The sequence below is a fragment of the Ciconia boyciana genome, chromosome 2 (assembly GCF_034638445.1).
Source record: "Ciconia boyciana chromosome 2, ASM3463844v1, whole genome shotgun sequence".
NCBI classification, from domain to species: domain Eukaryota; kingdom Metazoa; phylum Chordata; class Aves; order Ciconiiformes; family Ciconiidae; genus Ciconia; species Ciconia boyciana.
Window position 1 is genome coordinate 53,340,826 of NC_132935.1, and position 19,713 is coordinate 53,360,538.

The following is a 19,713-nucleotide window of genomic DNA, read 5'->3' on the forward strand; positions in this document are numbered from 1 at the left end:
GGAGGTACTCAGGGAATTTTGATTTGCAGAATATGAAGACTGTTCACTGCTGCAAAGATGACTGGTATGGCTGCAGGCTATATTCAGAGCAGTATTTTAGACAAAACACGGGACATTGTTAGATCCTTTTGGGAAGCTTTGAAAGGAACCCATAGGCCTACTGAGAGAAGAGGGTGTTCCTGGACTTACTTCCTGATGAATAAGCTGTCCCAGCAGCTCCCTGTCCCTTGCACTCCCCAGCTGATGACTTAAAGAGCTGTAAGGTGGCATTAGAAGTCAGTTCCTTACCAGCTCTGCATATCCGTAGCATTTCTGAGTCCTTGCCATTTGCCCTGCTGACTGCTACATTCATTCTGCCTCACAGTTTGGCCTTGAAGAGTTTCCTCTCTTCTGTCATTCCTCCTCCGAATGCATCCTTATATCATTTCCCCACTTTCCAAGGGCAATTCAATCAACTTGGAGATAGCAAATTTCTTACCACTTTGCTCAAATACCAACTCCCTTTATGTTCTACCTTCTTAGACAAGCTTTTGTAACCCACATTATTTCTGATGTGTTATGATATGTTGCAAATACCAGTGCCCAATACCAAGACATCAAAAGTCCTTTGGTGCAATCCTATAGCATGACATGAAACGAAGAAAATTACAGCCGTGCATGCAAGCTTATGCTCAGAAATCACAAGCATGACAGCTGAAGAAACTAATCAGACTAGCTTGGAGGGTGGGGAGAGAAAGATTTTCTCATTCCTGCTGCATTTTGCAGAGCCTTACTCTGGAACTTTTTGGCCATCAGCAACACAGACAAGTTTTCATTCACACTTCCCAGCCTGCAGCTGTCAATTTGGAGATAACTCAAGGCCTTAGCTTGTAGAAGCTGTTTAAATATCACTCTGTTGTGGCAGTGTAAGGGAAAAAATAAAAAGTTAAGACCTGAAGTCTCCCAAATTAACATATTACAAGAGCTGCTGGCAACTCATATCAAAACATTTGTACACTGTCCTTCCTGTGTGTCTCAATAAATCCAAATTATTTTAATTACTCCATTTAAATGAGAGATCATATGAGAATTTGGATGAAGTGAAATTCAAGGATGTTGCCAATATTAAAAACAATCAGCTTATACTTGTAACATTAAGAGCACTACGCCAGACCCAATGAACTGAGGTACACCGAAAAAAAATCATTGTGTGCCAAAGGGCATAGTCGTACTGGAAGGAGTTTGGAATTTGCTGCCCCTTATCTGGATGTTGAACTGCATAAGTGAAGGTGAAGCAAAAATGCCAAGTGAAAACGGCTCTTCCATTCCATTCCAGGACAAGGACAGGGGCTTAACCTGCACAAAGGCGGCCGAGTTTGTAGTGAAACCATTATGTAATGCTCGCACGAACTGATGGGGCAGCTCTGCCACATAATTGCCTCACAGACTGCCTCAAAATATTTTTACGATTTAGGCTCCTTTAGGATCCAACTCACCTGCCTCTGGACACCCAGCCGTGTCCCCAGGCAGGGACCTGGGGTACACTGGGGACTGGACTGTCTTAGCCCCACTTCAGCATGCTCAGGACTGCACAGCTTTGGGATGTGCTTGCCTATGTGAATGAGCAGCTATTCCCATTTTGAGACAGCTAAAGTGAATATAGCAGTGAGTCTGCTGTAGGAAGTCATTCCTTCCTCTGGAGGCCAGTCCAGCCAGATGAGAGATGGCCTTGTAGACAAGATACGCTTGGATAAGAGTCAGAATTCAATTGCTAGCTGTGCTACAGATTTTCTGTCTGGAGCTTGGCTAAGTTGTTCAGTCAGTTCAGGCCTCACATTAATTTCCCGTGTTTGTAGTACAGATAATAGTACTCCCCTTATTCACAGGGGAATTCTGTGGATAAATACATTAAATGCTTATGTGGTTCTCAGATGTTATGGTGAAAAGAAGAAGAAGGTTATACAAACCATCGAGGAAAGCCAGTCATTCAGGACTGGCCTTTACGTTGTAAAGCAAGGCTATACTAATGGGTAATTCAAACCCATCCTAATAGATGTTAATTATAAAACACTCCCCTCCCCAAATTAAGTGTCCTATCTACTGGTAGACAACAGCTGAGAGCGAGAAGCACAATGAAATATGTTGATAGAAAGGCTTGGCATGAGAAACTGGCAGCAGAGAAACTATGCTAATGCAGTTCCTGTTGTCTCCAGTTGCTGCAGAGAACTGAGAATTTGTTAATTTACATTGTTTGGCTCTGTAGATTTGGTGTCAAGACTTGGCAAAAAGATGGGTGCAATAAAAAACAATTTACTTTAGGTTGGAGACTGGTATTCTAAAAGGTACCAGCCTGTCTATTGACACCTCACTATTCATGATATATCCAGGAATTAGTTCTGGTCTTTGGACTCATTAAAAATATTTCATGTGCATTACTCTTCAGGTGAAAAGTATTTAAATATAGCTTGACTTACTACTAATGGCAGTGACTTACTACTAATGCTAGCAACGAGTTTCCCTGGGGGGAAGGAAAGGTTTCAACCTTATAAAATAGCTGCATATATACAGACCAAATTCCTCCTAAGGCCAGACAGGGCACTGAGTGCACTGACAGGCCTCACCCTGACCAGTCTCACCTGGGGCCCACACCCTCTGCCCATAGGCCCTGGTTTCTGCCTGGGCTGCATTGCAGGTGTACCTGCTTCCAGCTGTGTACAGCTGTGGACATGTCTGGCCATGGTCCAACACCCTGGCCTGGCCTTGTGACCATGGCCCTGTTCCGCCATTGCCTTGCCTGGACACACCCTGGGCCATGTCTGACCTTGGTTCCCCTCACCGGACCTGATCCCGAACCCCACTCGCACACTGCTGGCCTGGCCTGGCCTCAGCCCATCCCCGTCCTTGTCCCCAGGGAGGTGCCCAGTGCTTGGGGCTGGGGCTACCCCACTGCCCCCCACCAACCCTGCTCCTGACTGGAGGTGGGACGGGCCTGCCTGGGAGGCCTCTGCCCTGCTGCCTCCACAGGAACCCCCCGCAGCTCGGGGTCCCCTGGGACCAGCTGGCCCCTGTGGCACCCTGCCAGTTATCTCAAGCTGTCTCAAGCCCTAAGCCAGCACCGCAGAGTCAGGCCCATGGCTGCGCAAGGCCTTGCCCTACAAACCTGGCCTGGCTCTGGGCTCTGACCCTCCCACAGCACCGGCCTCTGCCTAAACCCAAGCTTCTGGGTGTACCCCTCGCAGGGGGGGCTTCGGGGCTCTTCAGGGGCCATCTGAGAATCCCACCTTCGCAACTCTCCCCCCATAAGCCTGCCAAGCCTCTGAGGCTACTAAGGGTCTGCTTAAGCCCCCCACCTGGCTCCAACCCCCCCCCACCATGTCCCTTTCCCATTTCCCTGTCCCTGCCCTGGCTCTGTGTGCCCTGAAATGCTCCCTACACCCCACAGCAGTTAAATCGCTCTTCAGCAAGTCCCATCTGATCCCAGATCTCTGTTGGGTGGGAGGACACATCCCTCTGGGGGGGAGCTGCTGTCAGGGCACTGAAGGCAGGAGTGGCCTTGCTGGCCCTGTCCAGCCTCGCCAGAGACTCCCCGCCTCAAGCCTGCCCTCGGCACCCTGCCTGAGCTACCCCCAGGTGTCACCATCTCCTGTCACGTTGCAGCTGTGCCAAGCCATGGACCTCACTGATCCGGACGCTGAACTGCAGGCTGGTGGCCCAGCTCGACCTGGGTCTGACTTCATCACCATGGAAAGGCTGGCAGTCACTGGGCTGTGTCTCACCCTGGTCCCTGTCACTGGGCCAGACCCTGCCCTCAGAGCTGTCTCCTCACCATGACCTCGTCTGGCAGCCTTCTCGGCTGACCCTGGCTGCCACCCCCAGACCTGCCCGGCCAGCCGTACTATCGGCTCCCGGCTCCCCAGCCCTCCCTGCGCTCCTGACAGTGCCCCTGGTGCCACCGAGAGGGTGAACTACAGCTTGCTAACAGCATGCTCTTCTGGGATTTTGATCTTTACAGCTGAGTGAGTGCAGCACAAATAGAGCTGATACAAGAAGAGAAGCCAGGAACCTCTCCACTCTAAAAAACACCCCATACAGCCACAGCAAGGTCATGTCTACACATGCGCTGCTGTGCTGAGCAAAACACTCGCTTAAGCACCAAACCCACAGAGCAAAATGGGAGCTGTCATAATTACCCTTGGGCTACGGGGTGTATCAGCTTCAGCAGCCCTGCAGCTCTCTACAGACTGCATTGTCCAGCCTACGTTGTTCTGCACAGATGTTATCCCAGCTGTCTCACGGAGCTGCAGTGTGCTCCATGGAGCAGCATGGACTTACTCTTTGTGCCTTGCTTCTCTACCTTTCATATGTGCAATAATGATCACGGATGCATTCTTTCATATTTCTCACTGCTGTGAGAATATGAAATTTTAGCAGTTACTCTCATAATAATAATTAAAAAATCAAATATTTCCAGGTTGTTCACAGAAATCATGTGTGGGAAGAATGAGCCAGGGAGATAAGGTGAGGGGAGGCAATCTTGGTAGGGAATAGCTGAAATAGATACCAAGTAATTTTCAGCTGTAGTATTTAACTTTGGTGAGAAAAGCAAAGGAGTTTTGGCACCAGCTCCAAAGGTTATGCCGTAGTTGCATTAAACAGATAGTAATTAGGGAAAAGCCCAAAACACAGATACGTATTCTTACATGTTCTCTGGTTGCCACACCAATTCCTAGCGATGCTGAGGCCTGCAAGGAAATAATAAACATTCAAGACTTGCTTCTGGTTTTTAATTCCCAACGGAGTTACTCAGTAGCATAAAGGATGGAATAACAGTTGATTCAGCATATTGTTTTCTACTCATTTTATAGAAAATGTAACACACGTTATAAAACTTTTTATTGATTTTTTTCTGCTTTCTCTGCTCCACAGGCAATGTAAAGAATTATATAGCAGGGTGTGCGAAGCAGTAAAGAAATGCACATATTATACATCTGGGGTTTTAACAGTGCTGCTAAGTATAGTGTGTTTGGAGCACAAATTCTGAACTGAAATTCCAATTTCACTGGAAACCACACATTTTTAAAAAAAGTTCACTCACATTTCATACTAAATGTCGGCTGCCTTTCTCATGCAGGCATTACAGTCCTTTTACATATTTTTTTAGAAACAAACTATTTCTTTAAACTTAAGGGAATACAGGTGCAGAATGTGTGTCAAGGTCCTGTAGCAAATACATTTAATGGTATCCTGAATAACTAGTTCCACCTGAACTCTGAATATGTGAAGGAACAGTATCAACATTACACTACAGTACTGACTGGAGTCACTGTATTATTATTGAAATAAAAGAATCAACTCTCCAACCTTTGGAATGGTGGAATGTCCCATCTGGACATGCATATCCTCATCTGGAAAAGTTGGCTCCTTAATCCGCGAGGGTTTAAACTCAGCTGGCTAGTGACCCACTCTATTGCTTCCTTTATTTCCCATTGTTGGTTTGTATCCAGCATCTGGGGATAAGGAAAATAAGAATCAAATACACTGAAGGATTCTATTGACTTTTTTCTCTCAAACTCTCATAAAAAGAGCTGCAAAACTGATATGAAGTGGTAGAAATTCAGGAAATAGAAAGGAAATGAAAAGCTGGAATTGCCATTCTGTCCATATTGTACTTTTGGCCACACTTACACTGAGTTGCAATGACTGTAGCAATATCCAGACTAGGTTTGAACCAAGCAGATCAGGAGCTGTAGGAAGTAGAGCAGAGTATTCTGTGGGAATGAGTGTAACTTGGCAGCATATACTTGAGTAAAGCATCCTAAAACATGGACATGGCTGCCTGAAATATTCAGCAGAAAAGCTTCTTGACAAAAAAATGCAGTAGTTTAAATAAGATGAGTTTCTCAAGCAGCACTTCTCTCCCACAGAAGGGAGAATTTTTCTCCCTACAAAAAGTTAACTATCTGAAAATGACACCACAGTTCCTCTGCAGGCTCTTCAGGTCTTTGCCATCCTGCATTCACAGAGTTCCTGATTTGGCATTTCATGATACATGGCATCCCATGAAAGGCCTGTGCTGCACTGCAGCACCCAGAGTAGGCTGGCAGCTGTGTTGTGTCAGGGAACACATGGGGCAAAGAATCCAGCCCATAGCAGTCAACAGAGTAACATTTCCAAATCAAAATATGTGACTTCCATCTAATTATTCCTTTTCAGTCAAATATTTTAGTTTGAAAAACTTCTTTTCCAGTTTAGTTTTGGCCAAACATCGGTGAAAAAATATTAACAGGCTTTCCTCTGGAAGCCTCCCTGGATATAAAAGGCACTTTAAATCTTCTAGAAGGCAATCCTGGAAGTGGGGTTCCTCCGCAGACTTGAATGGAAGTTCTGGCACAGAAATACAGGATAAAATTGGAAGTAATACATCTACTTTGGTCATGTCCAATACTGCTCCTTGTTGATATATATCAACATTTGTTGCCAACATTATTCAGGATTTGAAGAAGGAAGAAGAAAATATTTGTCAAGATATGTATATAATGAGAGATATTTCATCCAATGGTTTTAAATAGAAAATAACATAGTATAGTAGAAAAAAGTGATATTCACCATTATTTTGTCTGGGCAAATCATTTCTCATATAAATCTGCATCTGCAAATATCATCCTGCAGATCTGCACCCACCTTTACTTTGAACCTAGATGCATATTTGGAACAAGATATAGATCACTTCTGAATGATTAATGCAGCAGTAAACTGGAATCCATAAACTAGAATTTACAATTTCAGCATCACTGTCTTACAGAAAGAACTTTCTTATTACTTCTCTTCCCTTGTGAGTAAGCGTCATCCTACTCTGAAAATAAAACAGCAATATTTTTTCATAAATCAATGGAAACACGTTTATCTTCATTTGTGATCAGCCCTCAGCTTTGCCATACCATTACTGTTTTCCTGCAATGCAGCATTATGCAGTAGTAGAAGGGGGAAGTGTCTGAGAGAGGTACAGAAGCAAAGTCATCGCTACCCGTGTAATAGACCTGGAAGAGTTAGACTAGGTCTAGTCCATCTGTTCAAAACATAAAACACATAAGAATAACACTCAGTACAAGTGTTTACTATACATTGTCCAGCCTTCTCTCAAGGCCTATGTGCGTAACTACAAGTAAAGTTACCTCAATTATACATCTCCAAATAACTCTACCACGCTGTATCTAGAATAATATTAATTTACACATTTTCAGAATAAGAATAAGCTTTTTATTTCTTCCCAGGAGGTAGCAGAAAACCGTCAGAAAATGAGATCAGATACATGAATAACATCCAGCTGAACCAAACTCCTCAACCCAGCTAACTGTAACATATGATTAATTTTTCTAATCCAGGTATGAACATCCCATGATTTGGCCACACTATTTCTAGATATACCGAGGCGTATATGTCCCAGAAGATAAATCCTAGCTGTATTAACTAAATCTGACACCAATAAACTGTCCAAATCTTTCACAACATTTCACAGAAAGCCAAGCACGTGCAACTCTCTCTGGCAATAACGATGCTGCTTTATGAAGGAAGCTAAGGGCTCTCTGCTGCTGACAGTTTCAGAGTATCCCTCAAAGCCAAGGCAACCAGAAGTTCTAGAAGAAACCAGCAATTATAAAACTTTTGAGGTTCATATTGTCTGTGAAGGAGACATTCTCATTTCTCATCTATGAAGTTACTGCAGGTTAAGGGCACTGTGCTTCTGAACATAGCTATCCAAGCACAGATTTTATGTGTTTTCATGAATGCTCTTAATGATCACACTTTTGGTTAATTCATATCACTTCCCTGAGTATCCCGATGTGCATAAGCTCCTTGCTTAAACACAGCTATGTAGCTGTGCAACATAGCTAAGCAACACCCATGTAAACTCGCTGCTATACACAATATACCAACATAAAGAGACTTCCATTTCTACCTTAATACCTTGTTCTCAATACTCGTAGTCCTTGGGAATATCCTTGATTGTAGACAGGATTGTAACACTCTGCCTCACTGGGAAAATTACTTAAATGGCATTGGGCCTGCTTTTTACCTCCCAAAGTGTATGCAATGCAATGTTACATTTTTACTGCATCCAGCAAAACTTCTAATTGTTTAGAAGCAAACAGTGAGAAATGATAATCATCTGTTAGCATTTCCCCACTTCACACAACATTTAAAATCTTACTATTATAAGACTGAACATTCAAACCTGGTTTAACTGCTGTCTGAGTAGCCCGGCCAGACACAGGATCTTGTATAAGCCAGATATCCATGCTTCAACATTTGCTCTTCTGAAGCAGATGAGGACAGTTTCAAGGCAGGCTGTGTTTTAGTCAGCACAGGATTATTTTGTTAAATAGTCCCTCAAAGACTGTCCTTTGAGGAAACTGAAGGAGTGGAGGTGTTTTGACTTCTTTTTTCCTCGAAACCCATAATTTTAATCAAATAGATCAATTTTGCTGAATAGGCCCTCTTCTCCCTAGCTATTTCTTTGCAAGAGAACTGCAAATCAGATCAATCCTTGGAAGAAGCAGAGAACAGCACAATCTCCTTGCTAACCCAACACGAAGATTTATATGGCAAAAAGTCACCAACGTGGCACAAACCAGATGGCTAACTTCGCACTCCTGGGACACATGAGAAGATGCTAGCAAACAACATGCTTCATCTCACACAGTCCCCTACCAGTTCTCTAAGAGATGCAGAGTAATGGGTTTCATCAGGTACAGATCTGTTTAAGCTCACCCCTTTCCTTTTTCCCAAGCAGGCCATTTTGGAGTATTTCTGGAGGGGAACAAGCATAAATATCAAATTATACTGAAAAACAACTTCTCCTCACCCTTCCGATTTCATCATTACTGTTGTTCTTCCAACCTTAGTCTCACAGGCTGGTGGTGTACTCCTGAGATACTCCCACCAAAACTGATGAGGCAACTCAAGGATTAGGAAGAAGGAGTGTACCAAATTCCAGCTTTGAAGGAAAGATGACTTACCGTAAGCTTCTTCATCTGTTAGCACATCAGTAGTATATCTGAAATCCATGGAGAAAGGCAATTGTTTGGCATCAAGGATGCCAATTCAAGGATGACATATAAAACAAAAAGCATAGCATAATAAAACAGTGTGATGAAAAAAAGATTAAGTAATGCTAGTCACTTGAGGAATGGCTGTCAATCTTTCCCCTGTGTCTCTTAAGCAAGCAGGGACTTGAGACAGCAGATATTCTAAACCTTCCCCCCCAGCCACCTCATCAGCCTGCGTTGCACTGTCAAACGTGGGTGTGCCTAACTTCATGGCTGTGAGTAGTTGATAATAAGCCCTTTTCAGCTTCCTGTTAAACTCTATCCAAGCAGGAGTGAAAAATTAAACAGGAAAGCCAAGTCACACTTTCCAGCTGTCAGCTTAACTCAGAGAAGCACCCCTGCTGTCACACCTCTTGCTCTCAGGTCAAAAAACCCAGGTTCTTTTAGAACAGGCTCTTTTAGACCTTAAAACTGAACAGAATTCCCCGCAAATGACCGATCAGTTCAGCAAACGGATCAACACACTAGGCCCAAGCATTTGCTAGCAGACAATGGTAGCGTATACAGTTCAATTACTGAGTTTTTAGTTTTCAGTAAGGAGTTATTTTTGGGAAAAAGCCCCCAGCAATTACAAAAATTAAAACAACCCCCCAATTATCCAGACTTAAAGAAAAGCAGCTCCTTGGCCAAATCATAAACAAAGACCTGCAGATTAAAGCACAATCTTTAAGTACGCAGCTTCCTATTAGCAGCGGACATCAGTTCCCACTGCCAGCTATGACGCTAGAGCCGGACAAGACAAACTGTACAGCTTCCCCAGAAGAGGGGCTCGTTTGCATCTCTGCGTGAGGGCAGACACATGAAGAGGGCATGTTGGGAGGGAAGGACATCTCTGAGCAGAAAGTAACACCCACCGCCAGGGAAACAGCTTCTGTCTGAAATGAGCTGTAAGACCATTTTAGTTTGGACACCAACTAAAACATGTGCTCTTCTAATACAGTTAAAAACAATAGGGCCCCCTTGCCTTTAGACTGGAAATATAACAGGATTTCCTTACCACGTCGACTAGTAACTTCCACAGAAAGTAGAAAACAAAACAACTTAAATAACTGGAACCACATGGATGCCATGAAAGAGATAACACGCAGATGCTTTTTTCTTTACGAGGAAGTGTCATGAAGTGCAAGCATGTTTACATTTGGCACACAGAATTAATTACTGACACCAAAGCAATCTGGTTCTCAACCCCAAGCAAGAACAGTTGACACTTTCGCCTGAAAATCATTAAGGATTGAGCATCCTTCTTAACCTGGTTTCATTGTGGAAGCAATATTGGTGGGGTGATTATTAAAAAAGGAAAAGAAAAAAAGCGCCTCATACCAGCTATCTGACATGGTTACCTTCCCTCCGGCCCCCTCTCTTGCTGGAAATCATCATCATACAAACTGCCCTTTCGGCATATAAGATGTCTCTTTGAGAATTTTTTTGATGAGCCTCTTTTCGGGGCTGTATTATGCTCTTGGACTTTGGCAAGCTGAAGGTTGCTGATTGCTTTTGCAAGCAATGATACGTGAAGGCTCAATCCAACAGAGCACAAGTGAAGAAAAGAGTGGATGCTGGCAGGCCTGAGCCAGTGGGACTCAAGCCAACTCTCCCCTGCAAGCCCTACAGTCAGGGTAGTGCGGTGGCATGTCCCGAGCCCCATGGTACATGAGCGTCCGCAGCAGCGACTCCAGTCAGTGCTAGCTACAGCTTTTGCTCTTTCTGTCCTCTGAAGTCAGAAAGCCTGCAAACAGCAAGCATGTCCAACTGTGCCTGTCAGGATATGGCCACAGCAACATTGTACCAGGTATTTGTCCTCCTGCAGTGGTCTGAAGTGCTAGTTCTGGACTAGGACTCCACCATACCAAAGGTTTTAAGCTCACAGAGCAAAGGCCAGTTTCTGCCTGTCATGACCTAAAGGGTTACCTGGCCTACAGGTATTGCAACTGTGGGTTGGTAGGGTTCCGTAATACACAAGGATACATGGGCTTCATCCTCTCAATTTCTCTGTTTTATTACAGATTACCACAAATACCAGAAAAGTCACCACTAGCAAACATACCTATGATTAATAAAGTGAATATGAATGAAAATATATCAAGCTATTACAAATTACTATCAGCAATCAATAATATAGTATCAATCAATGGTATGGTATCAATCAACAATAGCATCAATCGGTATTGTAGTACAACCAATAACAGCACCAACCAAGTACTAATATACTATTATTACTATAGTACTAGATTACTATATACTATTATAGATTACTACAGGTTATCGTTAGTGAAGCAAATTTATCAACAATACAACAGCAGATATATTTATGATAGATTACTTATTTGAATATATATAATATCGATATGAAACAAATTAGATTTCAGAAGGAGCCAAACCATCCCAAAAGGGAGGAACAAACTAGTCCCAGACGGGGACCCAACCATCCCCAAAAGAGGGGAGGACAGACCGAGCCAATAAGACAACAGGCAGAGTCCCACTTCCAAAATGATCCACGTCCCAGAGTCTAGTATCAGCCAGTCGTCCCTGGGGAGAGCCCAAGAGCTCATAGAAAGTTCGTGTGGGATTCAGCCGGGAAGTTCTCAGAAAGAGAGAAGCTCCATTTAGATAAAAATTAAGTCCTTTTTATATCACAGAGACATAAGAGGGAGTAGGACATTGAGCAGCCAATAGATGCTGTTAATGTTTTTCACCTGTACAGCCAATAGATGATGCTGTTTTCTGTTCCTTCAGAGCAATTTTATTTTTTCAGACTATTTTCCTCCTTCTCAGATGATAAATTACCGTTACAGTCCCTTGTTTTGTGCTTATCAGTGGTATCTGTGGATGTCTCTGGTTTCTAGGTACCCCGGCTGCACTTCAAAGAGGCCAGCTGCACTTTTGAAGGATGTTTTTTTATGGTTCACAGGGCTAGTCCCCAGGCTTGCAGTTCCAGGCTGGCAGCCCTTTCTCTGTCAGTATTTTTGAACAGAGAATATCTTTTGTTCAGTAATTTCCCCTTCTAACCACACTGCCTTTATGGCTGCTCACATCACTGCCTTAAATAGGTTATTTTTAATATCCAGTAACATGCTAAGTGTACGAGATCTGGCTCCCAGATCAACAGCATATTCAGTAGGGAAGTGGCTGAAAGATTAAAATCTCAGATTAAAATCTCCAAGTAAGAAAGATGAAATCAAGAGAAGGGCATACAGAGAAACATCTGATAAGCAGGGCTAGGCAAAAATCTTTTCTTTCAGAAATGCCAGAGCTCCAACAAAATGACTCTGAAATGTTCTGACCAGTTCCACCACTAAGCACTGTGCAGTTGCTATAATTTTCCATCCTGCAAAAATTAAGCATGTGCAGAGTCTCCAAGAACTCGGTGATGCCTGTACTTTATTTGATATTTTAAAGCTAAACATATATATAAATTACTGCAAAATCAAGACCAGATGTGCAAATGAGGGCAACCAGGAGCAGGGAATCTCTCTGAATTAATAAGCGTTCTTATATTGAGATCCCATGAGCATTACCTTTCCCTCTCGCTTGGCCCACAGAGCATTCAGGACAGCAGCTATGGCCAAGTGCACAGCACCCTGCTCTGGTCCGATCTGTTGAGCAAATAAATGTGCATCCACCAGCATCATCCACAGTGGTTTGATACTCACGAATGTCTCAGTTTCTGTTAAATGGTATTTTGTTTGCCAGAGATTAGAAGACAGCACTGTTGATAACACAGCAAGGGGAAAAGTCACTGGTACTGGAAAAAAGGAGGAATCTATATTGGTTAAAAATTAAAAAAGAAGTAGATGCTGAAATGTGCGACTCACATCAAATACCCACCTGGAACTCTCTGAGTGGTCACTTTCACACTGGTGTGCCTTAGCACCAGATATGTTCCCAGTTTCCAAGAATAAAAATGGAAATATTTTGTGAAAAAGCACAACTTATATGTTTGTTACTATCCTTTTCACAGCAGCACCCGCAATATGTCTTACCCAGCATAGTTGCCTGTCACTGGTGAGCTCTCTGTAGAAGCCTCCAAAGTTGTTGACAATTTCTCCCATGTCTCTATTGACCACGTGAATAAAGAAAGCCTTGACAACACATATGACTGCAAAGCATAGCAGAATTTACTGCCTTATTACAGCCAAATGCCTGTAACAGAATGACTGTGGGCCCTTTCCTCAGCTGATACTTCGAGAAGTAACCTTTTCCGACAGTCTATGAATTTGAAGTATCAGCGTGGAACCATTCACTTTGCACGCAGATCTGGGTGGCCACTGTCAATTTAGTTGCATGGCCATGTTTCATCTTATACTTGCCTGTTTCCAGATGCTGATCCCTTCCTCAAAAAAATTAATAATTACAAAGGGCTTTCAACATGAAAAGTTGCTCCTGTATCACCTCCCACTCCATAGAGGAAGAAAACAGCCACCCTAGACCAACAGCCCAGAACAGTTAAAGAGACAGAGGCCATCAGATCACATGTCCTCTGAGGAAAACAGCGTTTCTGTAAATGAGAGAGCCTTTACATACCATCCCTTTAAAGCAACTGCTGCATCTCCCAGAGTTGTTTTGGTACTGGCACTCACGTTCAAGTTCTCATTTCCTCATAAGGCATTCTGTTTCTGGCAATGAGATAATGGCAGTTGTGGTCCAGCTGTTTCAAGTCCCCAAGACTCAAGGCTGAGGCTGAATTCTGTTTTTTTCCAGTCCCACATACCACTACTCAACATCAACATATATTCCCAGCAAGGGTTTTTGTTAGGGTAAACCGCACGCAAATTATGTCTAGCAAACTGCGGAGTGTCAGAGAAAGGACAGACACAGTATGAAGCCTCGTGCCAACCATCATTTTCTTTAGCAGCATGGAATAAAGAGAGTCTTAAGAAATATGAGACCATGAGTGCAATTCTGTGAGGTCTCCTCTGTTCAGGGTATTTGCTTGAGATCTGAGAAAGCAGTGTCTGAACTTCAGTTTTGTAAGAACCTTTTTGTGTGATTCTGGCTAAGACACTTTACTTGCCTGTATCTCAGTTCCTCTGCTGTTCCTACCTGCACCGTGGGAAGAACATCCCGTCCCACTTTCCTTGGATGTGATGAATCGTGTACTACTGTGGCTGAGGTAATTTACGTATCTAGGCAGGTTGTACCAAGCACGTTTCACTCATGACGACAGAAGGGTGTTCAGCATCTTATATTATAACAGACCAGGTGATACACAGACTCCAATCTTAGGCTGACTAAAGAGAATGGTTTATCCTTAAAGAAGCTTAAAATAACTGAGTATGTACTTGCCAGATTGCTAAGTGATTTAAAAAAAAATGTAGACGTTTCTGTATGAAACAATTGCAAAGGTGGATTGAAGGAGGAAAAGGCATTTTATCATCAAGTAACAGATTTTGTGGGTGTTCAGCTGATTGCTTAGAGCGTTTTGACGTATTCAGCAGTGTCAGTGAAACACCACACTTGAGTGGCAAAGAAGGAATTATTCATGCTATGGTCTAGGGCACTGACTGGCTGAACGGGCACTAGAAAGGCGCTCTAAAGCACTGCTGCAAAACAATTACATATGGAAGTTACATCTGGTACGAGAAGGGAGCAACGAAAACCACAGAGGAACTTGCATATGTGCTTGCTGGGCACTGCTCGTGGAACACCATCACAGCCGTGTCCTGTCGTAACAAACTGCTTTGCCCAACAAAAGCCTTCTGCCTGCCTGGCCGTGCGTACCGTGGTGTACGAGATGCGGCAGCCCAGTGAGCTGGGAAGGCGGATGCTGCTGACCGTCACTGCCATCCTCAGAGGTCGAGGTCAAGCACTTACCCACACTGGGGCTGTCTGTGTGGTGGCTAGCTGCACCCCAGGGCCACCTGGGCTAGCCCCAGGTTGAGCATGCCAGGGGCTGGCAGGGTGTCCCAGCTCAAGCTCCACGCTGTCTGTACATAATGATTGATACACCGGCAGCCAGAGTGCTGCGTGGGGCCTGGAGGCTTTACCCATTTTTTTCCATTTTTTTGGAGTAGCTCAGGTGTCCATTGTGGGGCATAATGGGAAATTACTGCAGGCTTTTCTTAGGAAATTACCTCTCCAAGCTCAAGACCAGGAGTCGAGGTTGGTAGGTGATGCTAAAAGCTGCCAATCTGAAAGGAAATTCCCAGTAGACCAAACGTTAGATTCTGGCTGCTGCTCAGTCACGGTCTTCAAGTTGATCCTGGATGAGTCAAAATACCTCTTCTCCCATTGCCTTAATTTGCCATCCAGAGATAATGAAACTGATCTCATTTGTGAAGTGTTTGAGAGTGACAAATGCTATATATTAGGTAAGAAGGGTTGTTGAGTAAGACGGCAGATGCCTTGGTAACCCCGAAGAGAGATGCTGCGTATCAGTAGATTTCTGCCTATTGCCTGGCATAACAGTGTCTGTCTTGGGACGAAGAACAAATGAGGGTTGTGCTATTTTGTCAATAAATCAAGAGCATTTGCACAAGGCAGGCTGGCCTGTCAAAGTGGATGTGTATCCCACTGTCTTCCTGAATGCCATTTGTCATCCCCAAGCTGCAGAGAGGGTCATTCCTTCTTACCTCAATGATCAGTTGAACTCAGGGGGCATATCTATTGCTAAGTATACACACACTTGCTCTTCAAAACACTTAGTAGCAGTCTGAAAAGGCTGGGGCCGTTCTAATGACCGCGGCGCCAGAGATTATATTTAGCCTATTAATGATCTACTTATTATAACCTTAAACCCACTGAAGCTATTGATTGAACTTCAGTTTCATACGGAAAAAAAAATCTCCCCTTGCAAATGGTAGTCCTTTGATGAAGGTGGCAAGAAGATTAAATGCACAGATTTTGATGCAGTCACCTTAACAAATAACACTAAACTAAAATGTAAATATGGAAACTTTTTCTATTGTACTTGCGGTCTTTTAGCACAAAGGAAAGAATATACATTTATGCTAGTCATAAGCCAGTTTGAAAGACAGAGCCATTCCAGAAGTGACGAGGGTAATATAGAACAAAATGAAAACTCCCCTGAAAGTGATATGGATCTGACCTTGCTCTAATAAGGCTGCTCAATTTGCCAGGCACCTTCCATTTCAAAAAGAAAAAAAAAAAAGATGGTACATAAGGCTGCTAAAGGCTTCTAATCTTTAATTCTGTGAATGCTCATATGTGTTCATGCTATTACTGCACAGCCACATGATGGAGAAATAAAAGCTGGTCAGCTGTGGTGAAGAGCAAACCCCTAGGCTAGAACTGAGAGGAGAGGAAGGTGGGTAGAGGGATGTAAGGGATGTAAGTCATCTAGTTGCCAGCTTCCACTCTTAGAAATGTGAGCCAACACTCTTGCCTTTTCTTGGGAACTCCTCAGAAGGACAGAACCACAGACTTGGCCTCCTTGCTAGGACTGAACAGGGGCTGCCATCTAGCACCGTCGTTCACGGTTTGACAACACACCTCGAGCATCTCTGTGAGTGGCGTATTCCACATTTGCTGGAGGAGCAGGGAGCCATCCTCACTGTTTTCATGATGAAGCAGTCAAATGATTAGATGTTCTCCTTATTTGTAGCCCTTTTATCACAGGAGTCATGCTGAACTGAGATTATCCCTTTTTGTTTTTGAAAGAGCAGAAACGCTTCCTTACCCAGCAGATACAACCCTGGCACTTCCAAACACTGAAGCCGAGAGAAGGATCAGCAGCCACAGAGCCCCTGGAAGGCTGCCCCAAATGGAATAAATGCAGGGGTATTGAATGAATAGCGAATGCAGCAGTTGGCACCTGTTGAGGTCCAGGAAAAAAGTGAGTTGTTAGCACGCATGGGAGGGATTTTCAGGGCCACATGTAAGATGCACAGATCTATCCATTTCCCAGTATGTACTTATCAGTAGCCTCAGCTAGAGACTCAATAACCTAGCAGCACGACACAAAGGAGAGGGGTAAAGTGCTCCTACTGGGAGTAGCTTTTTGATAAAAAAAGGAATGCTTTCACAGCAGTTGGCTTCAGTGTTGGTACGTGACTGATTCATCAAGAGTGCTTGTATTCAGATTTCCCTTTTAAATTTCCAGTCTGTTCCTCAGACCCTGCTGAGTTTAACTAGGTAACTGTCCTCTCTCATTTAAGAAGAACAAATCAAAAGCAACACGATAGCCAACACTTGTTTCTACTCACTTAAAGTACATGAAATACTAAGAGACGGACAATGTTCTATAGAAGTACACAGTGCTATAAATACTTTGATCCCCCAACAACAGTGGTTATTACAATTTGACAAAAAGTATGCCTTTAAAAGAGAATGCTAAAAAAACCACCCCAATGTGCTACCTACAAGAAGCACATGTTCGCATGCAGAACTAACAAGGAAAATAAGCTCAGAGTAGGACCAGTAAAGAACATGGGTCCCATGGGTAATGCCTGAACTCTGTTAAGTTCCTAGGCACGCTGTACTCACACGGAGAGGAGGGAAACCGAACACAAAATCCTACACCCACTAGGAAAGAAATGCTAAGCTACTTGCCAGTGTCTGAAATGTCATCACTCTGGGGCTGAGCTCCAGAGGCAAGCATCCCTGTCAATTTGGGATCCAGGGACCAGTATCTCTCTGGTTAGGCTCTCTGTATCATTTGTTTTTCCTAAGAGATGATCAAGGTTCACTCTTACAAATGAGAGCAGAACAATGCTTGGGACTCCCCAATTAATATGAAGGGGCCCTGCTAGGAACCAGTCAGGGTGAGCTGACCAGAACCACCACAGAGAACAGAAGCAGCACTTGGCATTAGTCTTGCTCCATTTCCACTGCACACAAGGGAACAAATGCTCCTCAGTTTCCCTGCGTTTCTACCTCCTTTTCAAGATAGGACAGAGAACAGATGACACCTGCTATGCCGCACCCCTCAACCTGCTTCCCTCTGCCCTGAGAAGGATTGCAGAACTTAGTACCTCAGCTGCTCACCTCCATCCTTCTGTCTCGCTCTCTTCCTTTCCCTCCCTTATGCTAAGGGAGAAGCAGGGAAGCTGTTGATGTTTCTCCAGCTAACACTCTCCCTGTAAGTATCAGTAGGGAAGAGTGCAGAGAAAAAAAGGAACCTGGCCCTTGAGCAAATGCTTAAGCCTGTGGCTGTGGGTGAAGTCCTGCAGTGGGTTCTGCTCCCCACTAGCAACCTCTTAACAACCTCTCACACCTAACAACTAAGATACAGCAGCAACCCAGGATTATTATACCAGGCCATTAGATCAAAAATAGATACAACCACCCCATTCCCATCTACCGTCTCTTCCCACCCTGTCTTGAAAAGGTGTCTGCCAGAGATGCACATGATGCACTGACTGCCAGCCTCCTGCAGTGCCTGGAAGGTCAGTGGCTGTCTTGCTCCTGCATTAGGATCGGGCTGAGGTAGGAGCAAGATGGGCTGCTGTGAAGGCACCTGCACTTATAGGTATTTGCACAAGTAAGAGTCCGAGTACCTACTGCACATGACAATAGCTATTGGATGACTCACAATTCTGGACTTTAGCTTATGGTGCCCAAATCAGTTATTCAAATTTAGTCCTAATTTCCTTAGCAAGGAAAGTCTCCTGTTTGCAAGGTACTGCTTAGCTTAAGTGCCTAGCTTAAGTGATTGCTCCTGTGGTTTAAACCCAACGTGACTGCGTAGCTCAGTGAAGTCTTGCGTGTTGAGGGGAAAGTTGGCACAAATACAAACATCTACAGCATCTTCACAGAAAACTTAAAAACCGAGAAGTTTATTGGATTGAACAGATCAAAATAAATAACAAAAGTGGGGGCTCATTAAGTTTAGTTGTTTATATTCATTTATACTCATTCCAGCTGTGGATAATGTGTTTTAGACTAAACAGTATTGTAGATGGCTATGGGTAAGATAGCATTCCAGCTTGTTTCTACCCATCAGCAAATTCTAGAAGATTTAAAAAAAAAAAAAAAAACAAACAAAAAAAGAAGGACCTTTCCAAGGCTACTTTTCAGTGGTAAGAGCTACTCACAAGCCTAGTGAAATGACAAGTCAGTGCTTGCAAGGATAAGAACACATAAGGTTCTTTTCATAATGCTTTATGCTAAAATAGGGATGTACTTTATCTAAATAGTAGGATCATACACATTTTTACGTTTGGAAGTTTACTCAAAAACAGTATGAAAATATTCTTAAAATACTACAGCTTGAAACAATGCATGACAGAAACAATCTGCAGGCCTAGCATGCAGAATGGGTATCACAAGGTTCTGATGGACAATGGGGAGAGTACAGATTACCAGAAATTACATGATTGTTGTCATTTAAAATAGTAAAACATTAATTACATTACAGAAAATACTAAAAATACAGTAAACTTTGCCATTTGTAGGTTCTGTAAGAAGAATGGTTTTAGTGCTCTATTAGTTATTACTGAAACTCAAACAGTGCTAGTTCCTTAATCTACAGTGGCACTGTATATACATGTCAGGATTTGCGGTTTGAGTTGTACTGGTCATTGAGACAGGTAACATTCAATGAAGTTGAGATAAAACATCAGCTATCACAAGAACAAATGTATAAAATTCCCTGAAAAACTGCACAGAAGTCAACAGTGGCTGCTAATACCAGATAAAGCAAGAGAGGAAATGCGCTTGCCCTACAGCG

At 43.5% G+C, this 19,713-nt stretch overlaps 1 protein-coding gene across 1 annotated transcript; it reads right to left on the bottom strand.

Moving 5' to 3' along the window:
• Positions 1–711: 711 nt before the first annotated feature.
• ENOSF1 (enolase superfamily member 1) lies at positions 712–14,870 on the bottom strand. The gene is given in 15 exon segments (XM_072851584.1): positions 712–905; positions 4,682–4,721; positions 5,341–5,429; positions 5,432–5,486; positions 6,586–6,673; positions 7,101–7,123; positions 7,606–7,613; positions 8,223–8,294; positions 8,749–8,787; positions 8,997–9,073; positions 10,088–10,109; positions 12,601–12,679; positions 13,067–13,182; positions 13,795–13,870; positions 14,805–14,870. Coding segments are annotated over 15 exon segments (1,044 nt in total).
• Positions 14,871–19,713: the final 4,843 nt, after the last annotated feature.